Source organism: Plecotus auritus (assembly GCF_963455305.1).
Source record: "Plecotus auritus genome assembly, chromosome: 2".
In the NCBI taxonomy this organism is placed as follows: Eukaryota; Metazoa; Chordata; class Mammalia; order Chiroptera; family Vespertilionidae; genus Plecotus; species Plecotus auritus.
In genome coordinates this window covers 186,343,003-186,359,650 of record NC_137771.1, presented here as the reverse complement: position 1 = coordinate 186,359,650, position 16,648 = coordinate 186,343,003, and the positions used below count along the sequence as shown (strand labels likewise).

At 39.9% G+C, this 16,648-nt stretch overlaps 1 protein-coding gene across 6 annotated transcripts in view; it reads left to right on the top strand.

Moving 5' to 3' along the window:
- Nucleotides 1–16,648, top strand: part of ATP11B (ATPase phospholipid transporting 11B (putative)) — a 122,242-nt gene that overhangs the window by 30,898 nt on the left and 74,696 nt on the right. For all 6 annotated transcript variants that reach the window (XR_013959932.1, XM_080656160.1, XM_080656161.1 and 3 more), the window contains exons 3-7: nt 6,212–6,301; nt 8,209–8,289; nt 13,835–13,942; nt 14,130–14,258; nt 16,221–16,324. Coding sequence is in view for 5 of the 6 variants with exons in the window: in XM_080656160.1 (XP_080512286.1) it covers nt 6,212–6,301; nt 8,209–8,289; nt 13,835–13,942; nt 14,130–14,258; nt 16,221–16,324 (512 nt within the window). In the remaining variant the exon portion in view is untranslated. The remainder of the gene's footprint in view (nt 1–6,211; nt 6,302–8,208; nt 8,290–13,834; nt 13,943–14,129; nt 14,259–16,220; nt 16,325–16,648) is intronic.

Genomic DNA, 16,648 nt, shown 5'->3' with positions numbered 1-16,648 from the left:
CTATATATGACAGGACAAGCGCAGAATTTGGACTCATTTATTAATATATTTGTATTTTAGAAAACTTGGAACGGTAATCTCTAATATCTGTAAGCTAGTTTTCATAAGAAATTTTTATTTATTCCAAGTTTTTCCATTGCATTACTGAGCTAGCCAAAGAAAATGTCCTAAAACCTGTGGTGCGGTGTTTCTTCCTTTTGTGCGTCCCGCACGGAAAGGGAGAAAGACAGGTTCCTGAGGGGAGGAGCTGGGGATTAAGAAATTAGAGAAAGAAAGAGACAAGAGACAGAAATAGATTCAAGCTGGGTGCCGGGTGGCTTCCTATCCTCTGATAGAGAGACAGTCACCCTCACCTTAGACAACACAGCATATTTATTGGTTTCCAAAAGGGATTTTATGATCAAAAGGAGTTTCGGGTGTGCCCAAATCCTATTCATCATGATCTGAGTAAGCTCCTTATTTGGGTGGGTCAAGGTCCTTTTTGTTCCTCATTCCAAGTACATGGGTACTGATAACAGGATTCTGCCAGTGCCCTTGGGCTCAGCTGATAAGAATTAAAAAAGTATCCATGTGCCTTCCCAGGGCTCTCTACAAAAACCAGTTACCTTTCTGCCAATTTATGTAGTTGTTCTTTTCAGTATTCTGGAAGACAAAATATATTATCACTGTTTTAATTTAAATAGCTTGATGTAAACTTAGGACATTGCCAACGTAATTCTTATAAAGTTTATACATTTGATTTGATGACTGAGGGAGTTACATGGAATACTCTGACCCCTATAGGGACAACTGTATTTTTACTCTGGTTAAGATCAGCTAGAGATTATTTGAAACAGAGTTATTACCATATCATATATAGGTATTGAATAGTAATTTGTTTTGGTGCCAGGAAGTATCTACCTCTCTTCCTTCTAGAGCCCTGACATAAATCCCAGTCCCAGAATGTGGAGCCACTGGTTCGACCCTAGGAAAATATGTTTCAGGTATCCCAGATTAGAATTGAAAAATATTTCACCTAAGAAAAAGGGTTGTTCGCTATTGTACAACTATTTGTGCACCTTTGAGTCAAATTGGCTTTTGTGGGCTCTTCTGGGAATCTAACTGGTCAGAGCACATAACTAAGTTATGGTTTCAATCCCTATTCGGGGCGCATACAGGAAGCAACCAATGGATGTTTCTCTAACATATCAGTGTTTTTCTCTTTCTTTCTTTCTCTCTGTCTCTCTCCCTCCCACCCCCTTCCTTTCTCTCTAAAACATAAATAAAAACATATCCTTGACTGAGGATTAAAAAATAAATTGCTCAGGGAGAAACCAAGATGGCAGCATAGGTAAACACCAGAACTGCTGCCTCGCACAACAATTTCAGAACTACAACTAAAAGACAAAACGGACACCATCCAGAACCACAGGAAGGCTGGCTGAGTGGAAATTCTACAACTAGAAGGAAAGAGAAAAGCACACTGAGACTCAGAAGCTGCAAGAGGCAGAGGTACTGATACGCACGCGTGGAGAGGACTGGCAACTGAGTGCACGGCTGGCTTTCTCAAGCGGGAGGGAGACAGAAGCTCCTGATGGCTCTGAACTCCAGTTCCGGGCGAGACTCTGGGGACCCAGACTCATTCGGGGAGAAACTGGACTGTCTGGCAGCAGGTGAAACTTGAGGACGGCTTTCTCTCAGAGGTGCTTGCAGCGATTACCGCGGGACACTGAGACCCAGGGGCCTCTTAGGGGAGGGCTGACGGGAAGCCATTGCTGTCAGTTCCGCCCTGAGACTCTGCCCCATCCAAGCTGAGCACAGAGGCTTTTGCAAGTCTTGTCTCATAAGAGTGTCTCCAGCACAGAAGTTCTCCCAGCGTAGACACAGCTGATCCTCACAGCCAATTGGCCTGGAGGTCAATTCTTTCCAGTGATACCAACAACAATCAAGGCTTAACTACAACAAGACTGTGCACACAGCCCACAAAGGGGTGCACCAAGAGTGTCCACCTCAGGTAACTGGGGAGGCTGAGCCACTGGGCCCTATAGGACACCTAGCACACACAGCCACTCTATCAACTCAGGGAAGCAGCCAAAATGCGGAGACAAAGAAACAGGTCACAAATGAAAGAAATGGAGGAAAGCAAACAACTGGATATAGAGTTCAAAACCACGGTTATAAGGTTTTTCAAGAGTTTTCTAGAAAAGGCCGATAAATTTAGCGAGACCCTTGAGGATATGAAAAAGGACCAACTAGAAATTAAGCATACACTGACTGAAATAAAAAAATAATATACAGAGATACAACAACAGACTAGAGGAGTGCAAGAATCAAGTCAAAGATTTGAAATACAAAGAAGTTAAAAACACCCAACCGGAAAAACAAAGAAAAACGAATCCAAAAATATGAAGATAGTTTAAGGAGCCTCTGGGACAACTTCAAGCGTACCAACATCAGAATTATGGGGGTGCCAGAAGAAGAGAGAGAGCAAGATACTGAAAACGTATTTGAAGAAATAATGACAGAAAACTTCCCCCACCTGGTGAAAGCAATAGACTTACAAGTCTAGGAAGCGCAGAGAACCCTAAACAAAAGGAATCCAAAAAGGACCACACCAAGACACATCATAATTAAAATGCCAAGAGCAAAAGACAAAGAGAATATTAAAAGCAGCAAGAGAAAAACAGTTAGTTACCTACAAGGGAGCACCTATACAATTGTCAGCTGATTTCTCCACAGAAACTATGCAGGCCAGATGGGAGTGGCAAGAAATATTCAAACTGATGAATAGCAAGAAACTACAACCAAGATTACCCAGCAAAGCTATCATTCAGAATTGAAGGGCAGATAAAGAGCTTCACAGATAAGAAAAAGCTAAAGGAGTTCATCACCACCAACCCAGTATTATATGAAATGCTGAAAGGTATTCTTTAAGAAGAGGAAGAAGAAGAAAAAGGTAAAGATAAAAATTATGAACAACAAATACATGTCTATCAACAAGTGAATCTAAAAATCAAGTGAATACAAAATCTGATGAACAGAATAAACTGGTGAATATAATAGAATCAGGGGCATAGTAAGGGAGTGGACTGACAATTCTCAGGGGGAAAAGGGGTGTGGGTGGTACGGGAAGTGACTGGGCAAAAATCATACACCTATGGATGAGGACAGTTGTGGGGAGGGGTAAGGGCAGAGGGTGGGGTGGGAACCGGGTGGAGGGAAGCTATGGGGGGAAAATAGAGGAACAATTGTAATAATCTGAAAAATAAAGATGTATTTAAAAAAATAAAAAAATAAAAATAAATAAATTGCTCATATGGGAAAGGAAGTTTCAGGTCTCAAACCAACTGATTAAGAAGTAAATTTTTGACATACATAATTTTTGGAATTAGAACCATCTTACATTGCACCAGATAAAATTAAGTAAAATATCTCTTTAAATATCTTGAATTGTCAATTAAGGCTTCATTGCTTGACATCAGGATAATTATCTGGAAAAAATCCCAAACATTTCAACCATGTTTACTTATTTACTAAAGGCCCAGTGCATGAAATTCGTGCGTGGGTAAGGTCCCTTGGCCTGGCCTGGGGTCAGGGCCATCTTCCCTGGCTGCCTGCAGCCAGCCCTGCTCCCCACTGCCACCCACCCCCGTTTCCCCGTTTGCCATCAGGAGATTGGAGCCTGCCAGCCAGGGAAAGGGACCAAGAGGTGGTCAGAGCACCTCATAGTGACTGGTCAAGCGGTCATTCTGGTCATTCCGCTGTTAGGGTCAATTTGCATATTACCCTTTTATTGTATAGGATTCATCTATTTTATTAAAGTTTTGATCTCCAACTATGTGCCAAGTAGTAGTATAATTGCTGGATAGAGCAGTAAATAAAACAATGTTCTACCCTCAGGGATCTTACATTCTACTTGGAGAATGTACACAGGGTAATGTAACAGTGCTATAAAGTGTTCTTCTGTTTCATATCTGAAGTTGTGTTGTGAGTAATGAGTGACACAAGTGAAATTTGTACTGTATTTGTATCCTGCCCCTATTATATAGTACTAGAGGCCCAGTGCACGAAATTCGTGTATGGAGTGGGGTGTCCCTCAGCCCAGCCTGCAACCTCTCCAATCTGGGACCCCTCGAGGGATGTCCGACTGCCCGTTTAGGCCTGATCAGTTTGCATATTACTCTCACAATCCAGGACTGCTGGCTCCCAACTGCTCGCCTGCCTGCCTTCCTGATTGCCCCTAACCGCTTCTGCCTGCCAGCCTGATCACCCCCTAACCACTCCCCTGCCAGCCTGTTTGCCCCTAACTGCCTTCCCCTGCTGGCCTGATCGCCCACAACTGCCCTCCCTTGCAGGCCTGGTTCCTCCCAACTGCCCTCCCCTGCTGGCCATCTTGTGGTGACCATCTTGTGTCCACATGGGGGCAGGATCTTTGACCACATGGGGGCAGCCACCTTGTGTGTTGGAGTGATGGTCAGTTTGCATATTACTCTTTTATTAGATAGGATAGAGGCCTGGTGCACGGGTGGGGGCCAGCTGGTTTGGCCTGAAGGGTGTCCCGGATCAGGGTGCGGGTTCCCTTGGGGCATGAGGCGGCCTGGGTGAGGGGCCTGTGGTGGTTTTCAGGCCGGCCACGCCCCTTGGCGACCCAAGCAGAGTCCCTGGTATCTGGGGTTTATTTATCGTCTACAATTGAAACTTTGTAGCCTGGAGCAGAGCCAAGCCTTCTGCTTGCTCCATGGCAGCAGCCATTTTTGGGGGGATTTATGTATCTTCTGTAATTGAAACTTTGTAGCCTTAAGCGGAGGCCTGGGCCGGCCAGGGTGTGTGGAAAGCTTGGCTTCCTCCATCACCGGGGGCAACCCTAGCCTCCTGCTCTTTCCAGCTCCGTGGCTGCCGCCATTTCTGGTTGGGTTTATGTATCTTCTATCATTGAAACTTTGTAGCCTTGAGTGGAGGCCTAGGCTGGCAAGGGCAGGCGGAAAGCTTGGCTTCCTCCATTGCCGGGGAAACCCAAGCCTCCCTCCTGCTCTCTGTGGCAGGAGCCATCTTGGTTTGGTTTATTTGCATATTCGCTCCTGATTGGCTGGTGGGCATGGCTTGTGGGTGTGACAGAGTGATGGTTAATTTGCATATTACTCTTTTATTAGATAGGATTATAGGCTTACGAGTTGATTAATAATATATCAGACACATAGCAATTAATATGAGCCAGGTTATTTTCTAATTGCTTTACAAATGTATTAGCTCATTTAATCTTTACAGTAACATGATTATAAAATACAATATGATAATTATTGTCCTCTTTTTATAGAGGTTAACAAGGTCATTTAGTGACCTTGAATTAGGATGCAGGCCAGAACAATTTAAACCCCCTACCATCTATGTTCTTAACCATTATGCTCCACTGTTTTACTTTAAATATTGACATTGTGAAAGATTTTCATATCCTTTATGAGATTTTCTTGGTGGGTATGCCAGTGATCACTTATCTAAAGTATTTTTTATTTTTATTTTTTTGTCAATCCTCAACAGGATATTTTTCCCATTTATTTTTTGAGCAAGTGGAAGGGAGGGGTGTGGGGAAGAAAAGGAAAGAAATATTGATGTGAGAGAGGCACATCAATGGGTTGCCTTCTGTACCCAGGTACGTGCCCTTGATTGGAATTGAACCTGAGACCCTTTGGTGCATGGGCTGACCCTCTCACCATTGAGCCACACTGACCAGGTCTAAATAATTTTTTTTTTAAGTGTTGTTTTAGGTCTGTTTTCTCCAGCTTCTAAAATATCAAGAATTTAGTAGCAAAACTGCTAGGTTATAGTTTACCTCATTTTAAAAATTATATTAAAATTGCCAATAAATAGTAAAAGAAAGAAAAAAGAGTAGACTCTAAAAATCAGATAGTTTCTATAGCTTGGGGCAGGGTGAAAGGAGCAAATGGGGTAGGGAAATGGGGGATATCTATAAAATAAGAATTACACAGGTGCTCACTTCAGCAGCACATACACTAAAATTGAAACAATACAGAGATTAGTATGGCACACAAATTGTGAAGCGTTTCATTTTTTTGTAAACTTTAGAAAGAAATTCAACAAATTTCAATCATTAAAAAAAGTTACATGAATTTGGCTAAGAGCTTAATAAATCGGATTTAACTTTTATTATTCTATCTATAGAGTGTATATTATTTTTAAACATTAACTTATTGTTCTCTTTCTCTTTTTTTTTTAGTACACTGTGTGGAATTTTGTTCCAAAGAATTTATTTGAACAATTCAGAAGAGTGGCAAATTTTTATTTTCTTATTATATTTTTGGTTCAGGTAAGCTTTGTCACTCAATAGATTGTTAAATTTATAGATAAAATTTCTAAAAATATGTTGTCAGGGAAAAGTTACATAGCATTCTAAATCATTTAATTTTGGGGTCATATTTTTTTTCTGCAAAGCTTCCCCATGGTATTTAATGAATACAACCACATCAAGATTTCTAAAAACTAGCCAGTGAATTTTAAGATTAATTTTATTTGTTTCATTATTGATATGCTGTGATGCTGATAACCATAATCAAAGCCAAGAAAAAAAGATCATCTTTCAAATGCTCATTCAGAACATAAATATTTTGGGTTTTAATATATAGCACATGTTTGTTTTTTTTTGTTTGTTTTTTTTTATATATTTTTTATTGACATTTTTTACAGAGAGGAAGGGAGAGGGATAGAGAGCTAGAAACATCGATGAGAGAGAAACATTGATCAGCTGCCTCCTGCACACCCCCCACTGGGGATGTGCCCGCAACCAAGGTACATGCCCTTGACCGGAATCGAACCCGGGACCCTTCAGTCCGCAGGCCGACGCTCTATCCACTGAGCCAAACCGGTTTCGGCTATAGCACATGTTTTTGGCACATTTTTGCCTATAGCACAAAGTGTATTTTTCTTTTCTTTTTTTAATGTCAATTTTACTTTTATTTAAAACAATATTTTTTCATTTTTAAAAATCCCCATGAAAATAGGTTTTTGTTTAGAAGACCGTTTTCTTAACTTGAACCTGTATAAATTATAGGCTATTTAACAGTTTCTTAATTTCACATTGCTTTTTTTCTTTAATATCAAAATATCAAGAGAATAGCTTATGAAACTTGAGTAGGAGTCAATATTTAAAAATAGTTATTACTATTTTCTTTTTAAAAGATTATTTTTTTCTGGTAATACTTTAGCAGTCTCTTTCAATGTGGCATTGAATTTTCATATGAACTCTGAACTTTTCTCTCAGTAGAACCTAGAATTTCAAAAGAAAAAACACTTGCCAAGTTATTATTTAAAGCTTGAGGTAACATATACTATTTTTTAAAAATTGTTTTCCTTCATGAGCAGAGAAGAAACTTCTGATTTTTTTTTTTTTTTTTTTTTTTATCAATAGAACATCAGCTTGGTTTTCTCAGAAAAGTGAGAAATTTATACTAACCGTGTCCACATAACATGCATTTGTGAAATTACCAGCTAAGTTCAGGAATTCAGCTTGTCTGTGAAATAGAACAAATTTAATTATCCTCCATGGCATGGTGTAAAGGAACATTAATAGTAAATCATTTAGAGCCGTATTCTAACTAGCCAAACATAATTAATGCAAAAATTTATTTACTTCTCCAGCAGTTTTTAAAACCTCAGTTGTATGATAATAATTGCAGCATCATTTTCCAAGCTATACCCCCTCTGGCTCTGCTAGATTTAACAAAATCACTTATGGAAGAAAAACGCTTTCCCTAGTCCCATTCCTTGCTCTGTCTCCCTAAGTAGTGCGTTTATTCTGAATTCCAGAGTAAAAATTACTGACAGACTTTTCAGCATTTATCAGGATGGAAGAAGAAATGTGAAATAAGATTCAGAGCAGCTGTAGCTCCACTCCTTGGCAAATATGGAGGAAGAATTGAAGTACTCTCTGTAAAGAAGGCAGATTAATGACTGAGTCTACTCTAACAATATTTGTGGGTATCCAGTAGGTTTAGATATTCTAACCCCATATAAGAGCCAATAAAGTGAACTTGTAAAACTGAACTAAATTATCCTCACTGTATAATATGTCCCTCCTATTATTTTTACTCTGGACTATGATACTCATTTTGTATAGTGTTCTCAGAATTCCTAGTATGTTTGAGATTTAAGATGTTAATAGCATGATGTGTACAATATAAAAATATAATATTCTGTATTCTTTTTTTTTTAATCCAGCTTATGATTGATACACCTACCAGTCCAATTACCAGTGGACTTCCATTATTCTTTGTGATAACAGTAACGGCCATAAAGCAGGTATGAATTGCTTCTTATTCTTGTTTCCCCATGTCATTTGCAATTTGCTAAATATGTCCACTCCAAGGTAACATTTATTGTTGGGAAAATAATTTCCATAAAAAAGCAGCAAGTGTTTTTGATGTTGCATATGGTAAAATTAAACTGAGTTAAGCCACTCTGTTATATTTCAGGTGATTCATGGTATGTTTACCATTGTTAAAATGTTGTTCTCTTGACACACCCAGAAAGCATTCAAAACAAGCATTTTATATGTATAAACAAATTATATCCTATGTAATCAAAGGCTAATATGCAAATTGTCCGAATGACGGAACGACTGGTCACCATGATGCGCACTGACCGTCAGGGGGTAGGTGCTCAATGCAGGAGGTTCCCCCTGGTGGTCAGTTCACTCCCACAGGGGAAGCGCCTCTCAGCCAGAAGCCCTGAGCCAGGCTTATAGCTGGCGAGCTCAGTGGTGGTGGCGGGAGTGTCTCCTGCCTCTGCGGCAGCGTTAAGGATATCCGACTGACATCTTAGGCCTGCTCCCCCAAGGACTCCTGGACTGCGAAAGGGCACAGGCCGGGCTGAGGGACACCACTCCCCCTCTCCACAGTGCATGAATTTCGTGCACCGGGCCTCTAGTTTTAAATAAAAATTGTGTAGTGCTTTCCTACTTTTTACACTTTCTCTGGTTAAGTTGGTTTTTATGTAAAGTTGTACCCTAGTGGGAAATAGCTTCAACCAAATCCTGAATTGGTATTCAATTCTAGTTATAGAAAAGAAGAGTATTATTGCATGAACATGTCAAGTTAAAAATAAAGGAATTTGTAGAAAGGTCATGTCTTTATAACTACAATTTCTCTAAATATCTTGGCAGGGCCTCAGTTATACAGAGATTGTTCCTTCCACTTGAAAGAGAGTTAGTTGAATTTTCTTATGTAAATTTGATATATTTTCATTTTATAAGATTTAGGGATAAGGTTTAAATTGCTTGGGAGTGAAATTGGCAAACATTTTATAATTCCTGGGATGTAGTATATTTTAACAATTATGTTATATATCTAGTATGTCAGAATATCATGCTACTGCTCTCACTGTTTGATTTTCCTTTCTTCAGTGTTCTTTTGGAAACTGTCAGTCAGCATCCAAATCACTTCATATGGTCACATATTTACTTAGTTTTGCAGATGTCATTTATTTCATCAGAGTAACACATATTTGTCCCTTGGACCTATTTTCTATATGTAGTTCCCTCTTAGGTAATTTCATCCATGGTAGTGGTTTAATTTATATGGTACTTTAATGGTACTTTTATAAAGTAAATTTATATGGTACTTTATATGGTACTTTAAATCGTTTGCGGGTATGGTCCCTAGGCTTGGCCTGCGATAAGGGCCATCTTCCCTGGCTGCCCGCAGCCAGTCCCACTCCCCGCCACCACCCACCCCCGGTTTCCCGTTCGCCATCGGGTGAGTGATCGGTGCCTGACAGCCGGGGGAAGGGACCGAGAGGTCAGCTGTTCCCGCCTGCTCACCGGCCCCACCCCCACCGTGGGTGGTCATCGGAGCCTGTCGGCCAGGGAAAGGAACCAAGAGGTGGTCAGTGCATCTCATAGTGACTGATCCAGTGGTCATTCTGGTCGTTCTGCCATTAGGGTCAATTTGCATATTACCCTTTTATTTTATAGGATGGTTCCCAAATATATATGTATCCTGAAACTATTGCCTGAACTCTGACACTCACATACAACTGTGCAACTTTTCCACTTGGATAACTTAGGCTTTTCCTGACCAACATGTCATTCTCTCATTTTCTGCTCTGTTCTTTTTTCTTCCTATCATTTGGTGCTACCTGTTTCTATTGAATAAATGTTTATTAGTTTGTCTGTTGCCTTCATTTGAATGTTCAGCTCTGTGAGGGCAGATACTTTGTTTTATAAACCAGTTTATTTCTAGTGACCAGAACAAGGTCATGCTCCGATTGTATCTCCAATAAATAAATTGCTTGACAGATGAATGAATGAATGAATGAATGAGTGAATGAATGAAGCTACTGAGTATTTTTTTAAAGCAATTTTAAATGTTGCATTACTTCATGCCCTGGTTTCCCAATGTATGTATATTTGGCCAAATACAGCCTGGGTTTATTTGGAATGTGATGCCATTAACCAAATTGAAAAATGCTGATAAAAATCTGCAAAATAGGAATGTGATGCCATTAACCAAGTTGAAAAATGCTGATAAAAATCTGCAAAATAGGAGAGTTAAATATATTTATTATTATTTACATCCTGTCCCCTACTAAAATGGGTTAAATAAAAACACGTAATATAAAAAGCAGAAAGATTATACCTCAAACTGTGTTACAATGGTTGATGTAGTTAAGTTCTAAATTTACATGAGAGCTTCTTGATGACTAAAGCAAAAGCAGAAATACGAAAGGTCATAATTTTCAAAGAGAAAATTTGATGTATAAGGATTTTTTTCCCTTTACAACATCAGGATTCAGAGTTTTCTCTTTTCTAACAACTATTCCTAAATTGTGCTCATTTACTAACACACAACATACTAAATATACTGTTCAGGTTTATATGCCCATTCCTATAGATCAGTAGAATAAATTTTAGAAAAATTGTACAAATGAAAGTAGCCATGTTCCAGTCTTTCCTTTTTCTCTCCTTTTAGTCTGCCTTTGTCCTTTGTACTTTTATCAAAATAGGAAAAGCTATATTATCACTTTTTTATACTCTAATTGAGTAAAGATGTTAGTTTTCTTGTGTTTTTTTTTAACTTCTCCCAACCATATTTGCATATTAAAGGTTTTTTTAGTTATGTAATGCAAAGTGTAGTGCTGTGGTAAACATCATAGTCTTTGCCTTCTATGAGCATAAAACCCATGAAGTAGGGAAGATAAAACCAAACACAAAAGCAGTTATAGTTCAGTAAGGTGTAGTGGTCAGACCCAGTGAGCTGTAGATGTTCAGAGAAAGGGTGGAACACTGTCTGCATAATCAAGGAGGGTTTCGTGGAAGAAACATTATTAGAGATGAGACTTGGAATAAGGGTAAAATGACAATTGGTGAAAAAGGTAAAGTAGCAACAAACAACTTATGCAAAGTCCCAAATGTAAGAAAAGGCAAGACCTTTTTTGTGAAATGACATGGCTGACTAATGTTTGACACTATGTAGCAAAGTACTAAAAGGTAATACTGGAATTTACCATGCTTGGTAAATTAAACATGGTGGAAGATTCTTTGGTCTAAGCATTGGAGAGTTATTGAGGGGACTTTGAATAGGATAGCGAATTAAAACAGTGTTTTGGAAAGATTAATCTGGCAGTAATATGTAGGATGAATTAAAATTTGTGAACTTGTGTTAAAAATAATGTTTTTATTATTAGTGTCATCTGGCTATAAAAGGAACTATGCTTTTTGACAGTTTCAGAAAAAAAATGTTTTGACTCTCCATTAAATTTCTCTAAAATTGGCATACCACATCTTCAGTGGGGCCAACATCATATTTTTTTTTTTTTGAGAGCGAGAGAGAGAAACATCGATTTGTTGTTCCACTTATTTATGCATTCATTGGTTGATTCTTGTATGTGCCCTTACTGGGAATTAAACTGGCAGCCTTGGCATATCGGGATGATACTTGAACCAACTGAATTATCTGGCTAGGGCTGCATCATTTAAATGCTTTTAAGAATGGTTTCCCAAAAGGTTTCTCCCTGAAAAAAAGATCTTGAAGTAATTTTTAATATTTGCTTTATGTGTTATAGTGTTATAATATTTTTAGGTAATAGATGCACATGTTTTAAAAAATAGAAAGTACAAAATATCATATAATAAAAGTCATTTATACTCCTAAAACTCGCCCCCTCCCCGTCTCCTGGTTCTCCTCCCCTGAGGGAGCCATTATTTGTACATTAGTCCAGATATTGATACAGAGTGTTTTCAGAGGCAAGCATTTTTTTTTCATAATGTTCGCATAGAACACAACATATTCTGTACTTTACTTTTATCACTTAATGCTATCAGATATCATTTTGTTATCTTGTGTTATACCTCTGAATTCTTGACTTTTCTTTGAAATAACACAAGATGTCTTGTCCACTTAGTCTTTGTGAAATGCTTATGTCTATTTCCTTTTTTAATGATGATCCACATACCCTATCATATTTTTTGCAAGTACAAATAATAATTCTATTGGTCTAGTGTTTAAGAAAGTGAAATAATTCAACATCAGTTTTAAAATGTGTTCTTTTTTCCTATTTATTGTCTGTAATAATGCTGTATGAATTTTTATACATATACTATAGGCCCGATGCATGAAATTCGTGCAAGAGTGGGCCTTCTTTCCCCCAACTGCCGGCACCAGCTTCCCTCTGGGACCTGGGACCTGGGCTTCCCGCCAGCACCCAGGACCCGGGCTTCCCTCTGGCTGCCACAGGCACCCGGGACCCGGGCTTCCCTCTGGCTGCCGCAGGCACCCGGGACCCGGGCTTCCCTCTGGCTGCCCGCAGGGACCCGGTTCAGCCGCCGGCAGGCACCCGGGACCCGGGCTTCTTCGGGAAGATCTAGCATATTTCGCTTTTATTATTATAGATATATTTAGAGAGAAGAAGGAGGGGGAGAGAGTGAGAGAAACATTGATGTGAGAGAGAAACCTTGCAAACTTCTTGCACTTGCCCTGTCTGGGGTTCTGACTACAAATTGAACCTGCCACTGTTTGAGACGATGCTCCAACTGACTGAGCCACATCGGACCGGCTGCATAAATTTATATTTTTTTGTTTAAAATATCATTTGTATGTAGAAGCAATAGAACTTATTGATTGACTAGGTGTTAGGGAAAGGTAGGAATAAAAAAAATGACTCCTCAGATTTCTAGCATGAGCAGCTTAGTAGATGGTGATGTCATTTGTCAAGATGGGTAACATGGAAAATGCAACATATTTAGAAGATAACATCATTAATTTTTGAAATGTTCAATATATTAGATATCAAAATGGAGATATTAAGAATACAGTTGGATTTCCAAGTTTAGAGTCTAAAAGAAAGATGTGAGCTGAAGATATAAATTTCAGAAATTTTTGAAGACCACAGGTATAGAAGAAATCTTGTAGCGAGAAAGTGAAGGGTGAAAAAAGGGCCCATAAAGATGACAGAAGGAGGCTTTCATAAGGAAACTGAGAAAGATTAATGGAGAGGTACTCTGAAAATAAGAAAAATGTATGTAATGAAACCAAGTTTTTATGAGTATATGCATCAAAATTGCCTAATATAATACTGGTGAATGAAATGTTTGAGGCAATTTTTATGTTTCTTTTTCTCATTTGATAAAAATATCTTCTAATTAGGTGAAGAGACTAGCCAAAGAACATATATGCATAGCCTATGGACACAGACAATAGTGTGGTGAAGGCCAGGGGAGTTGGAGTGGAGAGGCTGGGTGGGGTGGGCAAAGGAGAGGATAGGGGACATCTGTAATAGTGTCAACAATAAAAGAATATATCTCCTAATTATACTAAAAAGGGCGCTTTTATTCTTTTGATATTTACAGGGGTATGAAGATTGGTTACGACATAACTCAGATAATGAAGTAAATGGAGCTCCTGTTTATGTTGTTCGAAGTGGTGGCCTTGTAAAAACGAGATCAAAAAACATCCGGGTATGCATTTAGTAAATAATGTATGTCAATTATATTTTGATATCACAAACTTTAATCTGATTATATTTTACTGAAAGCCTGCTTTTCTACATTAAAATATTTTGATAGACTACTTGTTTAGAACTCAATTAAATAAGTCCTTGACTTTTAAAATTAGTATATTCACTCTCCCCAAAATTCTTCATAGGTGGGTGATATTGTTCGAATAGCCAAAGATGAAATTTTCCCTGCAGATTTGGTGCTTCTGTCCTCAGATCGACCTGATGGTTCTTGTCACATTACAACTGCTAGTTTGGATGGAGAAACTAACCTAAAGGTTTGTATGTGTATAAAATGTCTTTGGATTATAGTGATATTTTCTTTTGGTTAAGGTAATAAAGTTTGACCTGATAAAGGAGAAATATTTTTAAATTACTGAAAATTCTAAGAATTACTAAGTTTTTAAAAGAAATAATGTTCTGTATTTATTTCAAGGGTAGCCTCACATGGTTTAGTCAAGTTAAAGAGAAATGGGAAGTGTTGTTAGGAAAAATAAAATATTTTAATATTTTGGTGCTTTTTTTAGATAAGGGAGATTTGAAATAGATGGGGATGTAAAGTACAGCATAGGGAATATATATATATATATATATATATATATATATATGGTGTCAGATGGTTGCTAGATTTATCGAGGGGGGTCACTTAGTAAGTTATATAGATGTCTAATCACAGTTGTACACCTGATTATATTATAATTTATACTAGAGCGGGGGGAGGGGTGTCCCTCAGCCCAGCCTGCACCCACTCCAGTCCGGGACCCCTCGGGGGGTGTCCGACCACCATTTTAGGCCCTGTGGGATCGGGCCTAAACCGGCGGTCGGACACCCCTCTCACAATCTGGGACCACTGGCTCCTAACCACTCACCTGCCTGCCTAATTGCCCCTAACCCCTCTGCCTGCCTGCCTGATCGCCCCTAACCTCTCTGCCTGCCTTCCTGATTGCCCCTAACTGCTTCTGCCTGCCTGCCTGATTGCCCCTAACCTCTCTGCCTGCCTTCCTGATCACCCCTAACAGCCTCTGCCTGTCTAATCACCCCTAACTGCCCTCCCTTGATGGCCTGATCTCACCCCCAACTGCCCTCCCCTGCCGTCCTGATCTCATCCCCAATTGCCCTCCCCTGCCAGTCTGATCTCACCCCCAACTACCCTCCCCTGCCGGTCTGATCTCGCCCCCAACTGCCCTCCCCTGCCAGCCTGATCTTGCCCCTCACTGCTCTCCCCTGCTGGCCTGATCGCCCCTAACTGCCTCTGCCTGCCTGATCACCCCTAACTGCCCTCCCCTGCCAGCCTGATCTCGCCCCCAACTGCCCTCCTCTGCTGGCCAATTTGGTTCTGATTGGTCAGTTTCTGTGCCAGTCAGCATCAAAAGCTCCGCCTCCTAGGCAGCCATTGGCTCCTTACATTTACCCAGATTTGGTTCTGATTGGTCAGTTTGTATGCCAGTCAGTATCTCTGGACCTATCAACGGGGCCTGATCAGAAAGGTGGGGCTGATCAGCAGCCCTGGTGGAGGCCTGGAGAGAAATGGAGGCACGGCTGTTGGCCAGGCCAGGAGAGAAAGAGAGGCAAGTTCTGATCAATGGCTTCCACAGAGGCTGCAGATCAGACTCTGCCTCTCTCTTTGCAGGCTCTCTCCCGGCCTGATCTGCAGCCCCCTAGGCAGTCAGTGCTGGGTCGGGGCACCGGCAGCAGCCCCAGTCAGTGCTGGGTCGCCATGGCAACCCAGCACTGACTTCCTGTCTGGTCGAGCCTTTGGTCGTTATGACCCTGGCTTTTTATTATACAGACTAGAGGCCCAGTGCATGAAAATTCGTGCACTCGGGGGAGTTCCTCAGCCCAGCCTACTCCTTGCAGTCCGGAACCCCTAAGCCGCACTTGGACATACTTAGCGCTGCTGCGGATGCGAGAAAGGCTCCCGCCACCGCCGCTGTGTTCATAGCCATCAGCCCGGCTTGTAGCTGAGCAGAGCTCCCCCTATGGGAGCACACTGACCACCAGGGGGCAGCTCCTGCATTGAGCATCTGCCCCCTGGTGGTCAGTGCATGTCATAGCGACCAGTCATTCCCAGTTGTTCTGCTATTGGGGTCAATTTGCATATTACCCTTTTTATATATAGGATAATATTGTACGTCTATTATAATTGAAAAATAAATTATTTTTTAAAAAAGAAATAGTTGATATGTAGGGTCCCATTTAGATCTTGAAACTGCAGTTTAATCCTTGTGGTTTTTTTTTAGACTCATGTGGCAGTTCCAGAAACAACAGTATTACAAACAGTTGCTAATTTGGACACTCTTGTAGCTGTGATAGAATGTCAGCAACCAGAAGCAGACTTGTACAGGTATGGTGTGATAGTCATCCTACTCATTTAAAGTCCTGTTCACAGATTTCATTTTTACCATCATAAACATACAGTGAAATCTTTAGCTAATCAAAGACATTATTGAAGAGGAGGTAGTGGAGAGATACATTAAAGGGAAAAAAGGCTAAAGCAGAATTTGCCAGAATTCTAATCCAAAGTATTAATTCAAAAACCGTGCTCTTTTATTCAGACGTTTCTTTCCATTACTTTCTATTTCTATATGAACTGGTTTTATCACCATTATAGGAAATTTTATAACTATAATGGTAGTTATTAGAGAAGTAAGATTATTATTATTTTTTG